The sequence below is a fragment of the Sorex araneus genome, chromosome 3 (assembly GCF_027595985.1).
Source record: "Sorex araneus isolate mSorAra2 chromosome 3, mSorAra2.pri, whole genome shotgun sequence".
Taxonomy (NCBI): domain Eukaryota; kingdom Metazoa; phylum Chordata; class Mammalia; order Eulipotyphla; family Soricidae; genus Sorex; species Sorex araneus.
The window spans coordinates 116,746,824-116,773,421 of record NC_073304.1 but is presented as its reverse complement, the minus strand read 5'-3'; the positions used below and the strand labels follow the sequence as shown (position 1 = coordinate 116,773,421).

Here is a 26,598-nt window from a genome sequence, read left to right as displayed (position 1 = left end):
TAACAAATGAGAAATAATTAACAGAAACATGACAATGATACAACAGAAAAGTAGCACTGAGAGTTTCTAGAAGAGAGTGAAAAAAACCTTTATGGGGATTTTTCAAAGACTATATAATAAACCTATTGATGAGGTCAACTTTACAACATTCATTAAGTCTCATTTTTCACCTATTAAGTTAATCATTGGAATTAGAAGATCCACACTTGAGCTTGAAGGTGCAGGAGTAAATCTAAGGAAATTGGCCATCATTTTAAAGAAGGAGAAATGTTTACTCAGGAAATGAGGGATAATTAGCAAGACAAAGAAATTTAGAAGGTTTGAAACTAAACCTGAAAGAATGGCAGGAAGTGAGTACTTATTTTTTTATTTCCTAAATATTCCAAAATTTTATGCAATGCAAAACTTATCCCTTGAGAAAAGAAATCAAGTTCTCAAAAGGTCAAGAATAAATACCAAGATTGGTAACCAATGAAAAAATATTTCTGAGAAGGATGTAGGTAGAAGTCAATTTGAAGTACCATAGACACTGAGTTCAACATGTACTTCATAAAATTTTATCTTTTAATGAGCAGTAGAATAAACATGATAGTTCTCTTTTCACCCCATTTTATTACCTTCAATTCCCTGTGGTTTTCTGGTTGATATCCAATGAAATCACATGGCTTGTCATATATATTACAGAAGTGGCTCACAGAAATGGACATTTCTGGGTTGGAGAGATAGTATAACAGGTAAGGTACTGGCCTTGCACATTGCCACCCACATTTGATTCCCAGCATCCCATTTGATCTCCTGAGCCTCACCAGGAATGATCCCTCAACACAAAGCCAAGAGTAAATAATCTCTGAGTATGGCCAGATGTGGCCCAATTAACCAAAAAATTACCATTTTTCAATATACTCAGATAAAGCAAAGTATGGTCTGTTAAGAAGAACCATGAAAAGAGCTCAGTGCTCTTAATGAGAGTAACTGTCATTGTCACTGTGACTGTCATCCCCATTGCTCATCGATTGCTCAAGCGGGCACCAGTAACATCTCCATTGTGAGACTTGTTGTATGGTGAAAGAGAAAAATGAACTTGGAAAACTGCATTAGGAAATTGCAAGGGAACTTGAGTTGATTTCTATTTGCAATTATCTGGAGGTTGGAGGTAACAAAAATATTTAAAATAATAAGGAATTAAAATGTTTTCAATTTTATAAAAACTATAACCAATATCATGACACCTCTAAATCCAAGAACTCATTAAGCCACCAAAAAAGTAACAAAAAAGAAAAAAACTACACAAAGGAACATCAACATTATAAACTACATAGAATTAGTAATAAAGGATAAAACCTTAAAATAGCCGGGTTTGGGGGCTGGAGAGATAGCACAGCGGGTAGGGCGTTTGCCTTGCACGCGGCCGACCCGGGTTCAAATCCCAGCATCCCATATGGTCCCCTGAGCACGGCCAGGGGTAATTCCTGAGTGCAGAGCCAGGAGTAACCCCTGTGCCTCGCCAGGTGTGACCCAAAAAAAAAAAAAAAAATAGCCGGGTTTCCATTCTTTAAGTGTGTGGGGGTAAGAGGATGTTAGGGCCACAACTGTTTCCTGACCACCTTCATTCTAAGGCATGAAACCTACCTGTGTGCGAGGATCCATATTTGGAGATTGACCTAGGGTCACACCTGGGGCAGCTACCTGCAAGGCATCTGTCTTACTTCCTGTGCAAGGCATGGGCTATCTCGCTGGCCCTAGGTGTTTTTTTTTTTTTTTTTGGCTTTTGGGGTCCATTTTGGCAGTGCTGAGGGGTTACTCCTGGCTCTGCACTCAGGAATCACTCCTGGCGGTGCTAAGTGGATGCCAGGGATTGAATTTGGGTCGGCTGTGTGCAAGGCAAATGCTCTTCCGCTGTACTATTGCTAGGCTCAGTGTTTCCTTTTTGTTTTGTTTTGTTTTTATTGAGTCACTGTGAGATACACAATCACAAAGCTGTTTGTGATCAGGTTTCAGTAATACAATGGTCCAACATACCCATCCCTCCACCAGTGTCCATTTCCCTGCTTTTCCCCCTCCCCAGACTACCTCTATGGCAGGCACTTTCCTTCTCTTTCTCTCCTTCACTCTCTCTCCTCCCGCCCTCCCTCCCTCCCTCTCTCTCTCCTCTCTCTGTCTCTGTCTCTCTCCCTCTCACTCATTCCTCTCCCTCTTTCTCCTTTTTTAATGATATACACAGGAATGGGTATGTTGGAACCGTGTTAGTATCTGAAACTACTTCAGAAATCTAGCACAAGGGGGAGGGGGACTGCCAACCTAGAATTCTAAACCCAACGAAGTCTTTATTTTCTGCTGTTGTCAGAAGGAAAGATCAAGCTGATAAGGAAAATAATTCATATTTATTGTGTCCTTTGTAACTTTGGTCTGTTATCTCATTCACTGTATCACTGTCATCCTGTTGTTCATTGATTTACTCGAGCGGGCGCCAGTAACGTCTCAATTCGTTCCAGCCCTGAGATTTTAGCAGCCTCTCCTTACTCGTCTTTCCCAATGATTGGAGGCTTTTTCAGGGTCAGGGGAATGACACTGCTATTGTTATTGTATTTGGCATATTGAATACGCCACGGGGAGCTTGCTAGGTTCTTCCATTACAAATAGAATTTGTTATCTCATTACAAATAGAAATAAAATGCAAAGTGATATACCAACCTCCTTGAGAATTTGCTTAAGCTACTGTCTTCCTCCTCTCTTCAGTAACAGAAAAACTTTGGCTTTTATTAAGTGGTCCAAATAGTAGTCAGTGTTTGATGAAACACTACTAACTTCGTTTTCCTTTGTTTACCATCATTAACAAGGTTTAAAGGTAGAAATGAGCAGCTTTTCTTTTTAGAATAGACATAAAAGCTAGTAACTCATTTTATGAAGGGGTGAAAGTAGGTTATAAATTAAACCTGATTTTTTTTTTGGCTTATGTTTTGACTACTTAATGTTGTTCACTCATTTATTAAGGTATAGTTCGGATAGTTCCAATTTTTATTATAAACCTATCAGATAAGGGTCGTGAATGTCTTTATAACCTGTGTATTGCCTCATGGAGGTTTTATGTTTTAGTTGGATTTTGGATTTTGAGCAGTGCTCAGGGGACCTTATGAGGTGCTAGGGATTGAACCAGCTTGACTGCATGCAAGGCAAACCTTTTATTCCATGAACTATCTCTCCAGCCCTCTATTGAGCTTTTGCAAACAGGACTTGTCTGGTGACAAATGTCACAACACAGGTTGAAAATCTCCAAAATGGCAGAGAGAGTACAAAGGTTTAAGTGCTTTTCTACCTTGCTTTTGTGGATATTTGTGGCCACAGCCCTTGTTCAAATCCTGGTGGCCACATTGGGTACTAAAAGGAAGGGAGGGAAGAAGGGAGTCGTGACTGGTTTTTATCCTGTCTTAGACTTCTGCCCTGTGCCATTTAAGATTTACAGTATTGATGAAATAATGAGTAAATCTGTCCTTATTGTTAATTCTTCTATTGCTGTCACAGTGATATACCTCTAGAATAAGAGTACATGTTTGCCTTACATTATACGTAAGGGTGAGTCAGGGAGCTAGCCTAAATGACAAAGCTAGCCTCAGACAAATGTCTGAGGTCCTAGGTTTGATACCTGGGACCCAGGTAGTAGCCCCTGAGCACTTTCAGATATAATCTAAGTGATTCCCAATGACCTTGATGCTGAACCAACCCCCCCTCCCCGCCTGCAACAAGTACTGTTGTCAGTAACCTCAGTTAAAAATAATTAGGGTTAAATGCTCATTGCATAGAGAGATTATTTGGGATGGACCGGCTGCTTTCTTTGGATACTCAGAAACATCTTTATTTGGTTCCACTTCGGACCTTCTTTCTTCCTAATTTTAGTCCACAAAGTTTCAGGCTACCACCCAGACCCCTCACATGTGAGATCAAAGGCTGGTTGGTAACATAAGCAAGCAGATATGGTTCTAAACTGTGTTCAGTGTCTTGAAGTCAGAGCAGGAAGTGGGCGGGCAAAGGTCTTAACTATGATAGGAGTGACCGCTAGGATCCGACCTGTCAGACATCCCGGGGCAAAGAGAAATGAAAAATTTTTAAAGGCATTTGCCAACTTCACAAAAATAACTTGGTGCTGTGGTTCAGAGAAACATAGAAAACTATCCTTGTTTACAGAGGGAAAAATAATAGCTCCTACAATTAAGTAAATTTTCAAAGTTGTAGGGTACAAAACCTTAGCCAGTAATTTAAATTGAAGTAGGACTGAGTAACTTACAGATTTAGTTTATTAGTGACCAGGTTATTCTGTAGTATGTATCAGCAGACTGAATGCAGAAATCATAGTTTCCTCCTCAATTTTATTAGTAGAAAATAGTTGACTTTCTTAGACACAAGCATGGATTTAAGTTTTCTTCTTCTTTTCCTGTATAATCTGAAGGTTGTGCTTTTTAAATAATGGCTATTTGCTCTAATCTCTTTAAATAGCTCTTCATATAAATTGTTCATCATTTTCATTATCCATGAATTCCACCCTTTAAAAAATAACACAAAACCTCAACTCAAAAACCTAGCTGGATTTTGTTTCACCGGCACCCTTTCAGCCCGGTGGGTGAAGCCACAAGCCTACTGCAAATACTCGCTAGCGTGGTGTAGATGAGAGACTGGGACTTTAATTATGTCATTTTGTTCTCAACACTCAGTTCCCGAAAAGAAAAACATGACTTGGCTGTTGTCAGAGAGATATTGTGAGTATCAGTCATTGTATACCCCAAACGGTAGTGCATTACAGCGTCGCCAACAACAGGGGCTGCTTCTGTCTGAGAACTGAATGGTGGTGAGAGTTATCAAAATGGAAAGAAGTGTTAGTGTGAAATCTAGCCCTGCTCAGACATTCTCCTTCCCGGCTTGTTGGGTTTGGCTTTTGTTGCTTGTCATGCATGAAGGAAAGTGCCACCATCTCAGGGGAGCGCCAAGAGCCTCGTGTCAGTTGTTTATTTCCTTAATCCCTCCTCCTTTGTGATTTTTGGTGTCAAATCTACAATGAAAAGCCTGTAAATATCATGATTATCACATGGATAATCACCTGCATTAGGAATCGCCCTGCTTCTGCATGCTAACCCTAGCTGCTCTCCACATGTCACATCCACTCTGTGCTCTGGTTTTAACCTGACTGCTTCATTAGATTTGTGAAACTCAGTACGTGGCGCCCTGGGGCAGCACAGATGGGGACTTGCTTGTTTTCTTTTCTCACTTTTACTGGAAAGACACACTAAAAAGTCCCTTTCAATTTAGTGTGATCCGTTCACTTGGAATTGGCCCTGATATTTGGAGACTGCCCACTTGCACTCGCTCGCTCGCTCTCTCTCTCTTTCCCTCTCTCTCTCTCCTCCCTCTATCTCTATCTCTCTCTCTCTCTATCTCCCTATCTCTATCTCTCAGACACTCTCTTTTTTCCCTCCTACTCTCTGATCTTTTCTGTCCCTCCATTGCAAAACAAATCTGAGACCAAAATTCACCTTCAAATTCTTCCAAAGTCAAACTCTGTTCCCCTGTGTCATTTTGTTTGTTTTGCTGAGGAGGGCAGGGAAGGGAGGGGGATAACTGTCACCCCCTCATTGTATCGACAAGCACCTTCAGATGAGAGGTCAGCTGTGGGGAAGTCTGCAGTGATGCCAGCCAGCTGCTTTCTCTGATGCCGAGGCTGAGGGCAGCGGCCCCAGATCAAAGGAAGGTGGGAGGAAGTCAGCAGATAAGATCTTTTTTTGAGCCTCTGAACAAGTGCTTAGCTCTCCAGTCATAGGTCACAGCTCTGCCAACTTGTGTGCGGAGCCACTATGATAGAAAATTGAATTAACTTTTCTTCATCATGTCCTTCCTCCATCGGAAATGCGTTTGTACGCAGAATAGTTGACAGATGTGGAAGTGCCCTCCGACCCAGTTTCCTTAAAGACCCTGACATTTGTGTCGGTGTCTTCCTGCCACTAGCCAGTTCTGCCTCACCATCACAGATCACAGCTAATTGCTCCTTGAGCTGGCGTGAGCAAAGCTAGCTGTTAAACCAAGCTACTCCACCACGGTCTGTGAATTTTGAGTTTTTAAGATCTCTGTGCACTTTTCCTCGGGCAGATTATTTGGATTAACTTTATCATACAGTCCTCTGGGGTGTTGTCTTGGGATTCACAGCAAGCACATTAGAATTACACAGGTTCTAGCAGAGTTTTTCAAGTCACCTTTCTCAGATAAGACTTCAGGATGGTGGGTAGGTTCGTGACACGCTTCTGGTGAGGAGATGAAGTAGCAGAGCAAGTCTAAAGCAATAATTTGAAAATTGTTGTTAGTCGCTTTGCCAAATAAAAAATAACAAAAAAAAATAGCTGAAAGAATTACATCAGTTATTTCTTAGATGAATCACTTGAGAAAGCTCTGCTAATGTCTTTTGAACTTTATTCTTTTCCATGATATCCAGGCCAGCAAGTACTATGATCTGTGTGGTGTATAAAATTCTGTTGTAAGTAAATTTCAAGGAGGTTAAGCATGCTTGCACCAGTTGTCAAGATCATAATTCAGGTTTTGGGGTGTTATTGTTTTTTAATCTACATCAACCAAAGCTAACTCCTTCTGCCTTATGTTTCTCACAGAACAGCCTAAGAAGTGATACTTTTGGCTTATCACTTCCTATTAACTTCAGTGTTCAGTTGTATCCCTCCATTTTGGCCCTCCAAAACCCTCAAAATAGATTTTTGAATCGTACGTTATTAGTTATATTGCACCATAGATGCCTGTATATACTTTCACCCCCGTGTTTCCTTACCGTGCAGTAAGCATCCATTTGTGCTAGAGACATTAACTGTTCTTACTGCCTTACATGGTTGGGTACAGCAGTCGTTTCAGTCGGCTTGGATTGGCTCACTACTCAGGCTCAAATCCCACCCTTCTATTAATATCTCTTGGCAAAGATAATTTTGGAGGAATGTAAGTTAAGATGTTGAGCTCTTGACAGTTGTCTGCAGTATTTTTCATTTTCAGGAGGAAGATGGAGTTGAAGTAATACTGCCTCCATTTTCTGTAGCATTCCTAAAATTAAATGCATGCACAGGGCAAAGGCAGGGAAAGGATTTGCTTACACAGAATTTCTTTTTCTCATTGTAACCTTTTATAAGGACATTAGGTATACCCATATTTATGTGTATATGTGTGTATATATACATATACTTCTCTGTGTATGTATATATGTAATATATGTATATGTTCATCACACAGTGCCTTGCCACCCTGTAATCATATGCCAGAATGAACAGTGAACTCAGGTGTAGACTGCTTAGTAATAAAAAATTTCTAATAGACAAAATGTAGGAATACAGAAGACTCAGATGTAGTGGCTGATACATTGCCATTTTTGCTCTGCTATTTTCCATGTGCTTTTGCCTTTTTTTTTTTAATTGAATCACTGTGAGATAGACCCTTACAAAACTGCTCATGATTATGTTTCACTCATACAGTGTTCCAACACCCATCCCTCCACTGTACACATTTCCCAGCAACGGGGTCCCTAATTTCCCTCTCATCACCCCCCTTGCCAGCCTTCAGAATGCGCTTCTGAAAATTTAGAACATCTGTGAACCTTATTAGATTAATAATTCCTAGTTTTATCTAACATCCATTTTAATTTTTAATTTCCCAACTTGTCTTATATGTATGTCTTATAAGCTGGTCTGCCCCAAATACATCCCATTAAGGTCAGTGCATTGTTCTTGATCATTTTCCCACCTCCTTACTTGATCATGACATTGATTTATTGAAGAAACCAAGCCATATCTCCTAAAGAATGTTTGCTTTATGCACTTGTCCATTTGCTTTCTTAGAGTGTCATTGACCTTGTTTCCCCATCCAGGTGGAAGTTACTGAATTCAGTTTTGATTAATTCATGTTGAAAAAATTGGTTAGGAAACCTTATACTGTTTACTTCATACTGTATCAGATTAAAAGGCATGGGTTTGACAATCCCATTTGTATTTATGATAAGTGAGAGTATTGGTCACCAGGTTAAGGTGGTGACAGTTTGATACTTCCATTACAAAGTCATACTTGCTCCCCATAACCAGCATGTAATCAGTGATACTTTGATTCCAGTTTCCTATCATTCTTTCACCTAATGAATTTCACACCCATAGATGATCCCTGGCTCAATAAATTTCACTCGGGACTGAAATATGGTGATTTTTCTTAATCTACTTATTTATTAGCAGACATTCTTCTGTACAGAACAGCTTTCTGTAAGGTATTGTTTTAATTAAAAACGTAACCTTCTGCGTGTTCCTTAGGTTTGAAGTGATTGTCTTTCTTTGCTGGGGTCAAAACACCTGAACTCTCCGTGACAGCTATAGTAAAAACATGCACTACATCTTCTTTCTTCCCACTTGTGAAGTGTGTTGACATTATGTTGCCTTTTTTTATGCGGGAGAGAAAAAAATCTTTTTTGGTGTAAGAATGAAAATTGAACTCTGTGGGTATGTTGAGATAATTGTATAAAAAGAAGACTGTTTGAATGAGTTTCAAAATGGATTATTTCTTCATTACCTAGCACTTTATAATTAACTGTTCTTTTTTTTTTTTTATTTCAGGAAGCTGCCACTTTTGCTAGAGAGCAGGGCTTTGAGGTGAGTTAACCCACAGTTGCACACTAAACAGGCCCTAAAGCTTTTTCTAGCTGATAATGAAGTTCTTTTGGACAGTGATTGATGTGCTATTATACTCTCAGAGCCTCTCAGCAGTTGCCATGGAAACTTGGCAGTCGTCATGGTTTCTTTGTTCTGCCAGCACAGTGTTATGACGCACTCTGCTAGGTCTGCACCCAACATCGCCTACAGATGTTATTTATTGAATTTTGAAAAGCCTCTTGGGAAGCCAAGAGGTTGGGCACGGTTTCAAGCTGCCTCTGCAGATATGGGGCCCGTCAGTTTGTTCAGTTAAAAAGCTACCTCATTAGCTGTATTACATTTCATAAGGATTCACTGCTAAAGCAGTGGCAGAGTAAGACTAAATAGTGAAATAGGATGTCGTTTAAATAATTTCAGCCCTACCACATGCACATTATCATTCTGCAAATTAATTTCCAAAAGCTTGTACTTAGCAGTTGTTAGGAACTGATTCATTTAAATCCTGTGCGATATACTTCCTTTTGAATTTCTTTCTTTCTCTTTTCTTTTTCTCTTTGATGTTGCAAAACATATAAATCTTCTAAAACTAAATCAATATTTGGTTTTAATTTCCAGGTCCTGATTCTGTTGTCCTGATAAAAGTATTATTCCTGTCAAAATTCAAGCCTCCATTTGGTTGTTGTTGGCAAAATTAAGATAACAGACAAGACTGTGTTTTATCTATAATATTCAAATTTCAATCAATTGTTACAAAACATTGATTTTAATCTTAACCCAGATTGATTGACAGAGAGTTAACTGAGTTCATGAGTTTTGAGGCTGTCATATTTTTAATTTGGATTTTTGGGTGTTGTTTATTGTTGTTGTTGGGGGGGTTTGCTTGTTGTGTTATTGTTGTCGTTATTGTTGTTTTGGTTTGGGGGCCACACCTGGCATTGCTGAGAGCTTGATCCTGGCTTTGTACTCAGGGATCACTTCTGGTGGGGCTCGGGGGACCATATGGGGTTCCAGGGATCAAATCCAGGTTGACCGCATGCCAGGCAAGCACTCAACCCACTCTCAGTTTTTTAAAGCCATAACTGTATAGCATCTTGTGTTCAGTTAGGCAGCTTGGTGTGTATTGCATGGTAGTGATTTTTCAAAACTTAAGATGACTTGAGCTGGAATATAGAAACCTTAATTGTTTGCATACTCAGAATTGTCTTCCGTTAGAGAAACTGGGCATTGGCTGGGTATTAGTAGACACTCTTTGAAGTCTTTCGAGAAAGGTATGAATTTTTGACAGAGCTGTTATTTAAGTGTTCTAAAGTGAATTCTTTATTTAAAAAAAATAATAATGATAAGCTTGCATGTTAATCCTTGTCTAGAAAAACCAGACATAAGAATTTCTTCGTTTTGGAGGAAGACCATGTGCATGTCTGTATGGATACTTCCACTTGGAGCTTCCATGGAAAAACAAATTGGGCTTGGAAAATTTGTCAGGAGAGGTGGATTACTAGGAATATGATAGTTCATGGGAGCTTGCTTCCTATACTGTATTCTCATGAATTCACATAGAAATGAAGAATAAGGATTTATAAGGGCTGTTTGCCTTGCACACAGCCGACCCGGGTTCAATTACTCTGCCCCTCTCAGAGAGCCCGGCAAGCTCCCAAGGGTGTCCCGCCCGCACAGCAGAGCCTGGCAAGCTACCCGTGGTGTATTTGATATGCCAAAAAACAGTAACAAGTCTCACAATGGAGACGTTACTGGTACCCACTCGAGCAAATCGATGAGCAACAGGACAACAGTGCTACAAAAAAATAAAGGATTTATAAGTAATTGTTCCATGTGATTTTAAGTTTCACTTAAATTGGATTTTTTTTAAATATGCCATTGATAAAATGTAATCAGGGAAGTATTCAATTTAGAAATTATATTTTGACCAAGAGCCCATGTTTTCAGTCATGTTTTAAGGTTTCACTGATGTTTAATTTTATTTTATTTTTTGCTTTTTGGACCCTACCTGCTGGTGCTCAGGCCTTATTCATGGGTCTGCACTCAGGGATCACTCCTGGTAGGGATCAAAGACCATATCCAGTGCCGGCAATCTAACCTGGACAGCCACATGCAAGTCAGGCGCCCTACCTACTGTACTCTCGCCCCAGACCCTTAAATTTTTGTTTTTATAATATTTTAAAACACCTGTATTTGTTTCGGCTTGCTCCAACAGTACTTGCAATCTACTTCCCAACCCCCCCCCCTTTTTTTATTTTGTATATATTTACTGTCAGTCCAGCGGTTAGGGCGTTTGCCTTGCATGAGGCCAACCCGGGTTCAATTCCTCTGTCCCTCTCAGAGAGCCCAGCAAGCTACCGAGAGTATTCCGCCTACACGGCAGAGCCTGGCAAGCTACCCATGTCGTATTCGATATGCCAAGAACAGTAACAACAAGTCTCACGATGGAGATGTTACTGGTGCCCACTTGAGCAAATCGATGAACAACGGGATGACAGTGATACAGTGCAGTGCTATATTTACTGTAGTGTAGGTGAGATGGTTCCAATACTGTTCATTCATGTGGTTTTTATGTGCATAATTACTGCACCTCACAATTACCAAAATGCCCAGACCCTCGATCCCCGTGCCTATGGCACTTCTCGTATACCTTTTGTTCCTCCCCGTTCCTAATAGTCTCCGTTGTTACATCAAAACTCACCACAGAAGTTTATGAACACAAACATCTTGTCTGTTTTCTGTGCTAGCAAAAGAAAACTATTTTAGTTCTGAAAATAAACAAGTTGGTAGGTGCTTAGAAATACAATGTGTTACAACAAATGATTGTGCTTTCTAGTGCATAAATGATTTTTAATTGTGATTTATTTTTATTGGGCACTATGATTTACAAGATTAATAATGATTGTGTTTCAAGACCAATCCCCTCACCATCATCCCTCTCACCACCCACACCCCATCCTGCCACTATGGCAGGCACCTTTTTTTTTTTTCCTTTTAGATACTGGGGTTTACAGTCCTCTTACTGGTAGGGTTTCGTGCATGACATGTTACCACCTTCCAGTACCCCATTCTCCTGGGTAGCCACTTCCCTCCCCCAGTGTCACGTGTTCCCCTCCTCGACCTGTTCCCCACCTCTCCCACCCTGGTGACAAGCTTCCTACTGAAGACCCGTTCTCACGCTCTTGTTTTTATTGCCTCTGAGCTTTTGTTATCCTCTGACTATGTTTCTTTATATCTCACATATGAGAGCTCATCCTGGGTCTGTCCCTCTCCCTCCAACTCCCTTCCCTCAGCATAAATCTCTCCAGGTATACCCAGATAGCAACAGTGGTGTGGTATTCCGTTGTGTAGATGTGTCAGTTTCCTCAACTAGTTATCTGTTCTCTGTTTTGTTTTTTTGGGTTTGTTTGTTTTTGCTTTTTGGGTCATACCTGGCAATGCTCAGAAGTTCCTCCTGGCTCTGCACTCAGGAATTATTCCTGGGAACCATATGGGATTCTGGGAATCGAACCCGGGTTGGTCATGTGCAAGGCAAACGCCCTACCCGCTGGACTGGACAGTAAATATATAGAAAGAAAAAAGAGGGGGGTTGGGAAGTAGATTGCTCCTTCCCTCTAACCCCTATTTGTTCTTGGGACTTGACTTATTTTCATATTTTGGCTGTTGTGAGTTTGGCTGCGGTGAAGATAGGAGTGCAAATGTCTTTTCTTCACTGTATGTTTTAAGACCTTTGGGCTACATTCCAAAAAGTGGAATGCTAGAACAAATGGAAGATCAATTATTAGGTTTTTGAGGAGGGACTATATTGTCCTCCAGAATGGGTGGGCCACTCAGCATTTCCACCAGCAGTGAATGAGAATCCCTTTTCCTCTGTCTCCTTGCCGACACTGGTTGTTTTTGTGTTTTGTTGTTGTTGTTTTAATGTGTATCAGTCTTAGTGGTGTGAGATGAGACTCCTTATTGTTTTGATTTGCATTTCCCTGATGATTAATGGTGCAGAGCATTTTTTCATCTGCCTTTTGGCCATTTGTATGTCTTCTTTAAGGAAGTTTCTGTTTGTCACTTCCCTTTTTTTATGAGGTTGGATAATTTACTTTTTTCTGGTAAAGTTCTAAAGTTCTAGAAGTGTTGTTTTTTGGTTTTTGGTTTTTGTTTTTTTGCTGTTTTCTTTTCTTTTTTTTTTTTTTTTTTTTTTTTTTTGCTTTTTGAGTCACACCTGGCGATACTCAGGGGTTACTCCTGGCTTTGCACTTGGGAATTACTCCTGGCGGTGCTCAGGGGACCATATGGGATGCTAGGAATCGAACCTAGGTTGGCCACGTGCAAGGCAAATGCCCTACCCGCTGTGCTATCGCTCCAGCCCCTCTACCAGTGCTTTATATATCCTTATATAACCCTTTATCAGTGTGTGTGTGTGTGTGTGTGTGTCTTGATATCACAAAGCTACTTGGTAATGTTGACAGTGGCTTGATAGATAACGAAGGGGTCAGAGTGTCTTGGGGTTCTTTTTTGATTTCTACAGTTTGTAAGTAATTTTCAGCATTCCAGAATTTTTAAAAAATGTGAGTTGAATAACCTCAATAAGCTTATTAATAAGATATAACATTGGTTTTTGGACCACACCCAGCATTGCTTCAGGGATTCTCCTGGCTCTCTGCTCAGGGTTCACTTCTGTGAGGCTCAAAGGACCATCTGTAGTATTGGGAGTTGATCCAGTGTCAGCTGTGTGCACGGCAAGCACCTAAACACCTGTACAATCTCTCAGGCCTGAATTCAATTACTAATTTCCTTCACTCATGACACAATAATATAGTACTGTAGCACTGTTGTCCCGTTGTTCATCGATTTGCTCGAGTAAGCACCAGTAATGTCTCCATTATGAGACTTGTTACTGGACTGGAGCGATAGCACAGAGGGTAGGGAGTTTGCCTTGCACAAAGCCAGCCCGGGTTTGATTCCTCCGTCCCCCTCGGAGAGCCCAGCAAGTTACCAAGAGTATTTCGCCCGCACGGCAGAGCCTGGCAAGCTCCCCGTGGCTTATTTGATATGCCAAAAACAGTAACAACAAGTCTCACAATGACACAATAATATAAAAGCATAAATTAAAAACTTGTTATTTTTAAAGAAGTAAGTCAGAATAAATTAATTTTTCTTAATAGTTTGATTTCTATGGAAATTTGTCAGTGCTCTTAAGTCTAGTTTAACTAACTAGACAACATCTGAATTTTGTTCCTCCCAACTTTAATTTTGCCTCTATCTAAGTTTGGGGTATTAATGAGAAGACAGAACTGAAGACATTTTTAAAAATGAACTTTTTTTCTCAACTCTGTTATTCCACTCTTTGCATCTGCTGTAAGTCCTGTCATCTTTCAAAGCCACTGAGTAGTAGCACTAGTGAGCTGTCTGCTAACAGATCCAGATATTTCCAAAAATAACCAGTGAGGAATGTCCTCGGTGGCATTGTTTGTGATATTCCAGTTGTCTTTTCTGGAAATGTTGCATAATCCTTTTTTTTTAATTCTTTAATGTTTAAGATGAATGGGACAGTTTTCCAAAAGTAGAGAAACTTAGGCAAGCACTGAAGAATGAGATTTAAAAAAAAAAAAAAGTAGAAGTAGGCAAAGCACAAAGCAGAAGAATGGATATACATTGGACAATCGAATAATGTCTGGTTTAAATGACAGGCCTGTTAAGAATTTAAAATGATAATTCTTAGTATAGAACATTTCATGAAACCTTTTATTTTAGAAAATTAGTTTTAGTGTGTTTTTGAGTCTTCCTTATCTTGACCAAACCAATATTTGTACTTTTAAGACTAAATAACAGTAAGGCACTTAAAAGTGTTGTTTCCTGTGGAACCTTGTAAAAGTACCTAATTAAGTGAAATAACATCTAATGCCTAAGTATATTTTTTGTGCTTTCATTCTGTGTACAATAGAGTATGTGCCAAGTAATATACCTTCCCCATTGCATTATTGATTCAATTTTACTTCAAGCTACATGTTTAATTTTTTTATTGTAGTGTTTCTGACCATTTTAGTGTTTCTGAAACAAAGTGATCCTTTTTTTTCCCCTTTCCAACTCCTCCCACAGCCCCCTAACTCTACCCAGCAGCTTCAAAAATTTTTCACTTGTTCTCTGACCAGTGATGACTCATATTTTTTTTCTTTTTGGGTCACACCCGGCGATGCTCAGAGATTACTCCTGGCTCTGCACTCAGGAATTACTCCTGGAAGTGCTTGGGGGACCATATGGGATGCTGGGGTTTGAACCCGAGTTGGCTGACCACATACAAGGCAAATGCCCTACCCACTGTACTATCGATCCAGCCCCATAACTCTGTCTTACACTACTGAGAGATCAAACTCTTGAATTGCTCTACCCTATATGACACCCATAGCCTGTGGCTATTTCAGTAAAAATTAAGTGAAATTTACTACTCCGTTCCTCATCTCCAGTACCCGGGCATGTAGCTTAGGATTAACCTCATGGACAGTGCAGAGATACAGAACATGGGACTCGTAACAGAAAAAGCCATTGTTCTTCATTGATAGGAAGTCCACAGAGACAATTCAAGAATTACAGATTCCGAGAAATTGCCCAGGATTGTTCTATGCTTCCTGTGTTCCTCACACATGTAAGGAATGCAAGGATTAATCAGCCTGCCTGCCTTCCCTGTTGCTGATGGTACAGAGCAACTCTCACTTCTTTCACAAAATGCTTTAGAAGCCTTACACTCTGAAAGATGCTGAAGCCAAGATACTGTAGAAGACAACCCAGGATCCAGATCCTCTTTCAGATCACAGTGATCACCTGTTACAGTGATCCTCTGAATTCCTGCCAGAGGAAGTAAACCTTAAAAAATAGTTATATTTAGCCCTTGAAGATAGAAGCAAAACAAGCTAATGAACTGTCACTGTCACTGTCATCCCGTTGCTCATCAATTTGCTCGAGCGGGCACCAGTAACGTCTCTCATTGTGAGACTTATTGTTACTGGTTTTGGCATATTGAATACACCACGGGTAGCTTGCCATGTATGCTGTGCGGGCGTGATACTCTCGGTAGCTTGCCGGGCTCTCCGAGAGGGACGTAGGAATCGAACACAGGTTGGCCGCGTGCAAGGCGCGCCACTGTGTGCACACCCCTGCCACTGTGCTATATCTCCAGAGAAGTAAATTTCAAACAGAAGGAATATGCACAAAGGTCCTCGAACAAAAATGCCAAGTGTACTTAGTATTCCAGTAACTCACAGAGGCTGATTTGCCTGGACAGGGAGTGAGTGCAGAGGAGGTAGTATGTGAGAACTCCAGAGACTGACACATCTTAGGAACACCATAACTGTTTTAGGAGGGAAATAAAACTGAATGTGGCTTGGTTAAGGGGCACAGTGTGTGGAAACTATTGGTATTCCATAGGAGTCCATAGATAGTGATAGTATAATGTTTAACACATTTACCACCAGCTTGTAAAAAAGCAATGAAAAGTGTCTTTCATTTGGAGGGCATTGCTAAATTTAAGTGATACCATCACTAGAGACGATAAAAGGATAATTCCACATTTATAAAAGAGTTCACAGGGATCAGAACAATAGTACATTGGGTAGGCACTTTTCTTGTTGCATGTGGCTGACCCACATTTGATCCCCAGCACCCTATACAGTCCTGTGGTCTCCCCAGGATCGATCCCTGAGCACAGAAGCAGGAGTCAGCCCCAGGTTCAGCCAGGTGTGACCCAGTAGCAAAACATTACTAAAAAAGCTTCTCGAGGAGTCGAGAGATCCCTCAGAGGGCAAATACATGCTTTGCATGCAGAAGGCACAGGTTTGATCCCTGGTAACCACATGGTTGCACTCCAGGGAGCAACCCCGCAGTGCAGCGGGAGCAGCCTCTGAGTACTGCTGAATGTGGTCCACAGACAAAAAATTTTAATTCTTTTAATAAACTTAAATACTTACTGTGTAAAACTTTTCCTATATATCATTCATGTATTTAATATTCACCCAACCCTTGAGTAAGTAGGAAATGCATTTCTACTTCAGACCCGATTATAGAAATAGGCCATTTGGCTTGTTCAAGGTCTCATAGCTAATACAGAATGAAGCCAGAAGTGAGCTTGGGACTTCATAGAAACCACACTCTTTCTCACTCACATTCTGACAGAGTAGATGAGTAGATTCATTTCCAGAAACTTTAGGAAGTGAGGTGATTGTGACCATCAAAAATTTAATTCACTCAGGGAAAAAATATACACCAAAATAATTAAGAAAATCAGTACCCTGAAGTGCAAAGATCTGGAATTGTGTTTGGAGTTTCTGATGTGACCCCCTCTTCCACATTCTTTCGGATAAAAATGCCAGAACTTTGTGTTTACAATATTGCCAGAGCTCACGAAAGCCATGTAATGCGTGGGTAATGTTGGATACTGTTGGGCATGAGTCCATTATTTAGTGACTCCAGGCTTGGGCTCTACTACTGAGTACATTTAGGACCTTCGAAGTTACCTCATCTTTGTTTGTTTCTTCATCTCTAAAATTGATGGTCCAGTAATAGTACTAACACTTAGAGTCACCAGGATTTAATGAGAACTCTTAACTAAGTCATATGCTGTGGACTTCTCCCTTTTCTCTATCTTTTCCCATTTTAGATAACCATAATTGAGTTCTCCATACTGAGATCTCTTGATGTCCTTTCTAGAGGTTTGTTAGGGTTTTTTTTTCTTTTGTAACCGAAGAATGTAGTTTTTTATTATTATTTTAAAAAATATTATAATATTATAATAATATTTTAATATTAAATATTAATTTTTTATTATTTTTAATTATTATTCTGTTTTCTTTTTATTTTGGATCTGTATTCAGCTGTGCTCTGGACTTAGTTCTGGATCTGGGTCTGGGGATCAAACCTGCGTCAGACACATGCAAGTGTCCTACTCCCTCTACTGTCTAGCCTCCTAGATTTTTTTTTTTCTTGTGAGGGCCATACCTAGTGGTATTGGCATGTGTGTGCAGGAGGTGACCTGTGATAGGCAGGGATTGAGCAAGGGCCTGATATGTCCAAGGCATGAATGCTGTCTACGACAAGAGCTGTATCCTCATCCCAGTGAGGTACTTTATAGAGAGTATTGATATGATAACCATTAGTGAAAAGAAATATAATATAATAGACTATAATCATATATAAACATTTTTCATAATATGGACATATTATGAAATAAGTACTTAGATGCCCTAGATACTACATTAAGCTTTTTCATTTACTCTCTTCCATCCTCAACACTTTAATTATTTTTAAAAACTGCTTTGATGGGACCAGTGTACTAGAACAGCAGCTAGGATATTTGCTATGCAACCACCCCAGGTTCAATCCCCAGCATCCCATACGGTCTGCCTGAGCACCGTTTGGGTGTGCCCCAAAAACAAAAAAAAAAAAAAATGGGGGGAAAAAAATCCTCTAGAATTTGAAAAGCTAAAAATACTGCACGGAGTTACCACATATCCTTCACTCAGTTTCCCCCGATGTTGATGGCATACAGAAGAAGGTGTAATGGTTAAGCCATTAAATAAAAATATTAACACTGGTATAGTAAGAATGATTGAGCTATAGGCTTCATTCTGACAGTGCCAGTTTTTCCTCAATGTCTTTTTACTGTTTCAGAATATAACACAGAATAGTACATTACATTTTTGTGTCATGTTTCTTTTCATCTTTTCCTTCTTGTGACTGTGAAGGGGCGTGATGGTGGTGGTGGTGGTGGTGGTGGTGGTGGTGGTGGTGGTGGTGGTGGGAATCGAACCCAGTGCCTTACACAGGCAACGCATGTGTTATTCGTCTCGACCATACCCCCAGGCCTTATGGTGTTACTTTCTTTTCCTTGTTGATGGTCTTGATACTGCTTGTCAGTTATTTTTCTGACTCAAATCTAAATTTGGGTTTATTTAATTTTTTTTATTTTTTGCTGTTGTTTGTTTTGTTTCTAAAAATTAAGTTTGCAGTATCATTTGGAACAGAAATTTCACCCAAAATCCCTTGTACCCCTCTTAGTGTCTCATCCCTGCGATGAACGTGTAGTGATACATTTGTTACTGGGTTAAGGTACTCTTAAGGTACTTCGGTCAAGTTGCTGTTTTTCCCATTGTAGCTGATGAAAATCTTGGGGATAATGTTGTGTGAGTATGTACATATCCTATTTCATCCAGTAGTTTCAGCATCAGTGAATTGGACCAGCGGATTATAGTGATGTCTATCTGACTTCACTTTGGTGACTCTTTTCCCTTTGATAGTGAAGAAACGTTTTGGTGGAAGAGACTTTGTGTCTAGGTAGATATCACCCTTTCCCTCCAATCTTTTGCCCACTAATTTTAACATGCATCATGCCCAGCTTCTTTTAACATCAATACTATTTTTCGTTTTAAAGACACCTATAGAAAAGAACAACAGGGGCTGGAGCGATAGCACAGTGGGTAGGGCGTTTGCCTTGTACATGGTCCACCCAGGTTCGATTCCCAGCATCCCATATGGTCCCCCGACCACTGCCAGGAGTAATTCCTGAATGCATGAGCCAGGAGTAACCCCTGTGAATCGCTGGGTGTGACCCAAATAGCAAGTAATAATAATAATAATAATAATAAAGAAAAAAACAACAGTTGGAACCTAGTCTTTGCTTCTCTAATTTCCTCATTCTGTTCAAATGTCCTAGACACGCTAAATACCTTCTGTTGAGGTAGAAGAGATCGGAATCTGCCAGGGCAAGGGAATGGGACATGGAAGGAAATGCAGGACTACTATAGTAGTAATCTTGAAAAGACAGAATTGTTTTTTATTTTGGAAGCCATAGCCTGTGGTGCTCAGGGACCACTATTTGGCCCAGTGCTCTGGGATTCTTCCTGGCAGAGCTCAGAGGATCCCCTTACAATTTCAGGAATCGAACTCCTGACTTCCTACATGCAGAGCATGCACCTTTGTATTATCTCTCAGGCCCCAAAATTAAGGTTTTTAGCAAGTTCTTTGGCCACGTGTATGGCTCCATAGCAGTACTTCCCTTTGGTGTATAAGATGCAGTTGAATCCCCTGGTCCCCAGAGCATTGATCAGAGTGATCCCCACCAAAAAATACCCTAAGGTTGTTTCATACTAAATGGGCATTAACTCTAGAAGACAAAACAATGTTTCCTCAAAACATAGCAAGCATTTGGCAGGCCAGAGATAGCACAATAGACAGAGCATGTGCCTTGCACACTGCCACCCCACATTCCATCTCTGAGACTACATTTGTTCCTCCAAGACCCACCAGGAGTGATCCCTGAGCGGTACCTGTGTGGCCAAGAAAACAAAACCTATGGAGAACTTTGGGCCTGGAGAGGGTAGGGCGCTTCCCTTACAAGCAGCCGGTCTGAGTTTGATCCCCAGCACCAATTATGGTTCCAAGAACTGTCAGCAACAATCACCAAGCACAGAATTAGGAGTCACCCTGGGACCAGCTGGCTGTATGGCCTCAAAAACTAAAAACAACAACAACAAAAACATAAGAATTTTGATGAGTGGGGCTGGAGCGATAGCACAGCGGGTAGAGCATTTGCCTTGCACGTGGCCGACCCGGATTCGATTCCCAGCATCCCATATGGTCCCCTGAGCATCGCCAGGAGTAATTACTGAGTGCAGAGCCAGGAGTAACCCCTGTGCATCACCAGGTGTGACCCAAAAAGCAAAAAAAAAAAAAAAGAATTTTGATGAGGGAATCACAATCAGTGATTCCCAAATCAAACCTAAAACTAAGTACTTCACCCTGCTTAGTTATACTTCCTGACCTAAGTATCACTTTTTTTGTTTTGTTTTGTTTTGTTTTTGGATCACACCTGGCGATGCACAGGGGTCACTCCTGGCTCTGCACTCAGGAATTACTCCTGGCGGTGCTCAGGGGACCATATGGGATGCTGGGATTTGAACCCGGGTCGGCTGCGTGCAAGGCAAACGCCCTACCCGCTATGCTATCACTCCAGCCCCCTGTATCACTTATTTTAAAGATTTGCTTCTTGCTATAAAATTTTTTTGATTAGGGGCTGGAGCAATAGTACAGTGGGTAGGGCACTTGCTTTGCACTTGGCCGACCCAAATTCAATCCCCGGCATCATTTATGGTCCCCCAAGCACCACCAGGAGTTATTCCTGAATGCAGAGCCAAGAATAACCCCTGAACATTGCCGGTTATGACTCAAAAACTAAACAAAAGTATTGTTTTCTTTGACTAGGTTACCAACACTTCTAAGACATAATATGGTTATACATGTATGTATACGTTTGTCTGCATTTATATGTCTGTTCATGCATTTGTTTACATCTTACTAGAGTTATTAGAACTATAGTTTCTCAATTTCTTCCTTACATTGCCTTAAAGCAAGTTCTTTATTTAAAGAGCATCTTGCATATATATAACATTATGCTCTCAAAATGAATCAGTGAATATGTTTCTGGAATATGCCTCTTTATTAAATATGAACTGTAATCAACCTCAGGTAAATAAATATAGTTGTGGTGAGGAAATTGGAAGAACAGTTAACCATTTTAATTAAATGTCTACATTCATTTTAGAGAACAAAATTGTTATGTGGTAATTTTTTTTTTTTTTTTTTTTTTTTTTTTGGTTGGTCTCACTTGTGGTAATTTTTTGGCTCATTCAACTAACACTGGTAATTTCTAAAGTTTTTCTGAGAAAATTGGGATTTTCATATTTTGAGGCAGGAGGATGCCCCCAACAGTGCCTAGGGACCTGGGGGCTTTTTTCCAGCAACACTCTGCCATCTGGGCCCACAGCTCAATGAAGGGACCCGGTGACACAGTCGTGCTAGGGTGACAGAGTTTGGGCCCTCAGGGCTATATCCAGCAGCCCTCTATGTCACGTGGTGCTAGGGACCAAACTCCGTCCTTGTCCCATGACCCCGGACTGTCTCTGTGTGCTCCGGAATTGAAAGATCACTAGCAAGTGGCTGTTCTGTTCAAGTCAGCAGTCTTTTCAGACTGTGTTAGGTACAGTAGGAGTTATGTCATCTATCACGTGAGATTACTTATGCTTTTAGAGAACAAGCATAGGAGCATTTCCCTAAGGATTGTTCAGTGTATCACTGTATCACTGTGATTGTTACACATTTAAAAATGTCTCGGGGGCAGGGGGCGGGGGAAGGGACATGGCTGTCTGCCAACAGGTCAACCTGTATCTGTGGGGCAAGTGCATCAGCAGCCTGTTGGTGACTTCAGGCTTCCTGATACCGAAAAATTGCCGCTGGGCCTCTGGTTGGACCCCAACAACTTGGCGCCAAGTTTCCCAAGAAATTAAGACAACTAAAAATTAGGTATGAGGAAGTCACTGCTACTAACCACCTCCGGCTTCACTATCAAGCTCCCTTATGGGCCTTTCATCAGAGATCCATAAGGTCTTCGAAAGAGATCAAAAGCCGCAGACCCCTGTAAGGCTGAATAGACCAGGGTAAATCGGAGGTGGGTGGTTTAGCCTGGTACCTTTCCAGACAGAGCCCCCAGCAGTCGCTTGCTTCCATGGTTCAAAATCGCCACCATGCCCCTGATCAGATTCCACTGTCTCGGAATGAACCTCACCAGTATATAATCTGTGAAAATTGCACTAAGCGGGTTTTGTGACTGAAATCTCCAGACTTTCTCAGGGTTGGGATGGGCTACTGCCCCCATCTCCCTCTGCTTCTGGAAGCCTCAGCTATCACTTCCATACCCCAAAGCTGCCACCCAGTTCTAAAAGCTACTCCAGCCTTGCCTTCCCGATAAAAATACGGAACACCCTGAACAAATACGATGACCTCTTATTACCCATATTGCAAAAGCATAATGCACAAAGGGAGAGAGAAAGAAGAAAAGTACCCACCACAGAGGCAGGTGGGGGCAGGGGGAAGGTGTGTTGGGGGATGGTTGGAGGGAACCTGGGGATATTGGTGATGGGAAAGGTACACTAGTTGAGGGACAGGTGTTGGATCCTTGTATGACTGAAACCCAATCATGATGGTCTTCTCACAGATAAGCAATTTTAAAATTTTTTAAAATAAATATAAAAATGTCTTGGTGGGGCAGGGCAGTAGTAAACAAACGTCTTATGGGGCAGAGAGAGAGTACTAGGGTTAAGGTACTTGCCTTGTGTGTAACCAACACTGGTTTTAATCATGGGTACCAAGGTCCCACTCTTCCCAAAAAAGTCTTAATTTCTTGTGTGTGTGTGTGTGTGTGTGTGTGTGTGTGTGTGTGTGTGTGTGTGTGTGAGTGGGGGGTTGCAGCACTTGGTTGTGCTTAGGGATCACTCCTGGCTTGCTCAGGGAACCCTGGCTTGCCAGGGATCGAAGTCAGGTCAGCTGCATGCAAGGCAAACATCCTACCCACTGTACTGTCCTGACTTCTGATGTTTGTATCCTTAACCTGTCTGTCCTACTTACCTATATTTTTCTGTTCCGTATGTCCTAGTTAACTTCCCTTATGTTATTCATAGTATTTCCTCACAGTTTTTCCATCACTGTTGGAAATTTTGGTACTGTCAACTAGTAAGAATACCAAAACATGTTGGGATTACAGAATCCAACTGAATTGAGATATGGATTTCTAAATTTTCCAAATTATTGAAAATATGGTTAAAAATCCTACCTCTAGCTCACGTTAGGTTTCAATTCTGAATATATATATTTTTAAAAGATGTCCAAACTGATGTGAAAAACATATATGTGCAATTTTTATTTGCATAGGGGCCACACCTGCCAGACTCAGGGTGTCTGCTCGCATGGTGCGGGGCGGCTGCTCCCGAGCACTGTTCAGGGGATCAAACCAGGCCTCCTGCACACACAGCATGTGCTCCAGCCATTGAATTAATTTACAGTTATTGTAACTTGGTCTTGTTTAAAGAAAATGAAGTCTTTGTAAGAAGCAGCACCTCTTCTGCGTCGGTTCTTAGGAAGTTCCGAATTGTATCAGCTTACCGTGTTTTAGAGTCAGCATAATTTTGCTTTGTAGTCTCGATTCTGTTCTTTTCCTGCGGGGCCATCCTTGATGGAAACTGGGTACCTAGCAGCACAGTGTTGTCTGAGAGTTCAGGTCGGGTCCCCTGCTGTGCCCCTCATTGGGTGCTTCTGGGGCTCGCCAGGTATCAAACTTGGTTTCTCCCACATGCAATGCATGTGCTCTACATACATCAGTTTTCCCCTGCCCTCAATATTCATCTTTTTTGTAAATCTCTGTTTCATTGAACTTTTGGACACTAGCTACATATTTGGCAGATGTTAGGGAATCATTGCTAATGATTTTTAAAAATACAATAATTGTTTTTAAAATTATGAGCACAAAATGAAGAGACTTTGAGCACTGCCAGGTATGATGTGAAAAGAAAATCATGTAGATGAGAGTAAAATAAAGCACATCATAAATTTAAAATTGTTGCAGTATGATGTCTACAGGTTCTCTGTAGGTTATTGTACTATTTGCTTTTGTATGTTAAAAATATTATTACCACTTAATATGAAAAGGTATTCATTCTTATTTTGAATGAAAATTTAGAAAACCTAAATCCTAATCTATCAATCAGATTTTTCTATGTTGTACTCGATATTAGAAATTTTTCCTCTCTTCTTTTAATATAGACTGATGACATTAAAGAGATAGCCAAAAAGGCCCAAGCGCTGCCAAAAGTGAACTCCAAGAGGCAACGAATCGTGGTTTTTACCCAAGGGAAGGACGAAACTATCATGGCTACAGGTAGGTCCATTTTGAAACTGTGTAAGGAGCCTAGTATTACAGAGGCCAATTGCTTATAACAAAATTCCATATTCTGTTATCTAAACAATGTATTTTCCCCTTTCTTTAATAAAAATCTTCACATTTTATGCCTAAAAATTATGCAATTTGTCTATCCATGGATGGAAGTAGAAGTGGATGAACTGAGTGAAGTGAGAGGGAGATGGACAGATATAGAGCATCTCTTTCATCTCTGGGATGTAAAAGGTACAGCGTCAGGGAGCCAAAAATGACCAAAAGCAACATATTGGGAATGTAGGTCCTTAGAACTGAGCTTACCCGGTGGGGGACTTGGAGGGGGATGGGTGGGCAGCCCCCTGGGTCACTGGCGGTGTGTGCAGTGTTGGCATGAGGCATGAATGGAAGTATCACTGACAGTATTGTAAAGTAGCAGTGTCAGAACTAACAGCATCATAAAGGATGGATACCTCAGTTCTTTTTAAACTTTTTTTTTTTTTTAAGAAAACCACACATTTACCCACCTTCCACTCTATCCCCACCCACTGCTTCTTGCAAACCGCCAGTCTGTTCTCCTAATTCGGGTTTTTGTTTGTTTTGGTTTTCATTATTGTTTTGGGCCACATCTGGCAATGTTCAGGCCTGCCTTCAGGCTCTGCAACAGAAATTATTCCTAGTGGGGTTTGGGAACCATATGAGATGCTGAGGATAGAACCCAGGTCAGCCACGTGCAAGGCAAACACCCTACCCACTGTTCTGTCTCTCCCATCCCCTGTTTTGTTTCATTTTTTTAAAGATTCCACAAATAGAGCTGGTGGTGTGACTGAGTAAGCATATGCCTCACATACGCCCAGCACAGCCCTCTTCCCTCTAAAGAGTCACTGTCACTGTCATCCCGTTGCTCATCAATTTTGCTCGAACGGGTACCAATAACATCTCCTTTATGAGACTTGTTGTTACTGTTTTGGGCATATATGACTGAAACCATGTTATATTTGTCTTTTTCCGATTTATCTCTCTTAGTGTCTGTCCATGTTATTGTAAGTCACAATTTCCTTCTTTGTTATGCTGAATAATATTTCCATGTGTACATTTACATATATGCATACACATACATATACTCACACAAAGCATATTTTCTTTATTCATCCAATATGTATACTTAGGTTGTTTACACTTCTTGGCTATTCTCAACTATGCTACAACAAGCCTGGGGGTGAATGTATCATTTTGAGTTATCACTTTCCTTTTCTTAAGAATTCCCAGAAGAGGAGTTGCTGGATCGTATTGTAGTTTCATTACTGATTCTTTTTATGTTGTTAATTCATTATCAGGAATCTTCACAGTGTTTTCCATAGTGGTTGTTTCAATGATTCGTGTTTCCACAGCAGTGTGCACAGATTGCTTTTCTCCAGTGGTCACCCCACCTAGAATTTCTTATATCTGTAGCAAGAACAGCCATTCGAATGGGTATAAGTTAATAACTCATTGTGGTTTTGGTTTGCATTTTTCTGAAGATTGGTGGAGACTTTGAGTGCATTTTATTATTTTTTATGTACTGTTTGGCCCTCCCCGCCCCCCTTGGGGGCTTTTGGGTCTGCTTGGCAATGTTCAGTGGTTACTTCTGGCTCTGTCTCAGGAATAACTCCTGGTGGTGCTCAGGGGACCATGTTGGATGCCATTGATTGAACTCAGGTCGGCCACATGCAAGGCCAGCACCCTACCCGCTGTCCTTTTGCTCTGGTCCATGTGTGGCCATTTTTATATCTTTTTTAGAAAAATGTTTATTCGGGTCCTCTGCCCAATTTTTGTTTGCTTTTGTTTGAGGGGCCATACCCAAGCGGTGCTCAGCATGTACTCCTGGGTACTGCAGTATCACTCCTGGAAATGCATCACAAACCATATGTGATACCGGGATCAAACCTGCATCAAGGCCTTGCACCTTCCCTATTGAACAATCTTTCTGGCACCCCTTCTACCCTATTTTTAATTAGATTTTTTTGAGACTTTGGAGTTGATATTTTGCTAGAGTTCTGTATATATTTTGAATATGAACCTCTTGTAAGATATGTAATTCACAAAAACTTTCTTCCATTGGTAGAGTTTGGTTTTAATAATTTTCATTGCTGTGAGAGGGGGAGAGAGAGCAATGCATGTTTAGTTTTGCTTTTATTACCTTTGCTTTTGGTCTTTCTT

General features: G+C 40.7%; 1 protein-coding gene across 3 annotated transcripts in view; it reads left to right on the top strand.

Annotated features, from left to right (window-relative positions):
• Positions 1-26,598, top strand: part of ADK (adenosine kinase) — a 481,956-nt gene that overhangs the window by 355,964 nt on the left and 99,394 nt on the right. For all 3 annotated transcript variants that reach the window (XM_055133311.1, XM_055133313.1, XM_055133312.1), the window contains 2 exons: positions 8,625-8,660; positions 24,291-24,405. In XM_055133311.1, coding sequence (XP_054989286.1) covers positions 8,625-8,660; positions 24,291-24,405 — 151 coding nt within the window. The remainder of the gene's footprint in view (positions 1-8,624; positions 8,661-24,290; positions 24,406-26,598) is intronic.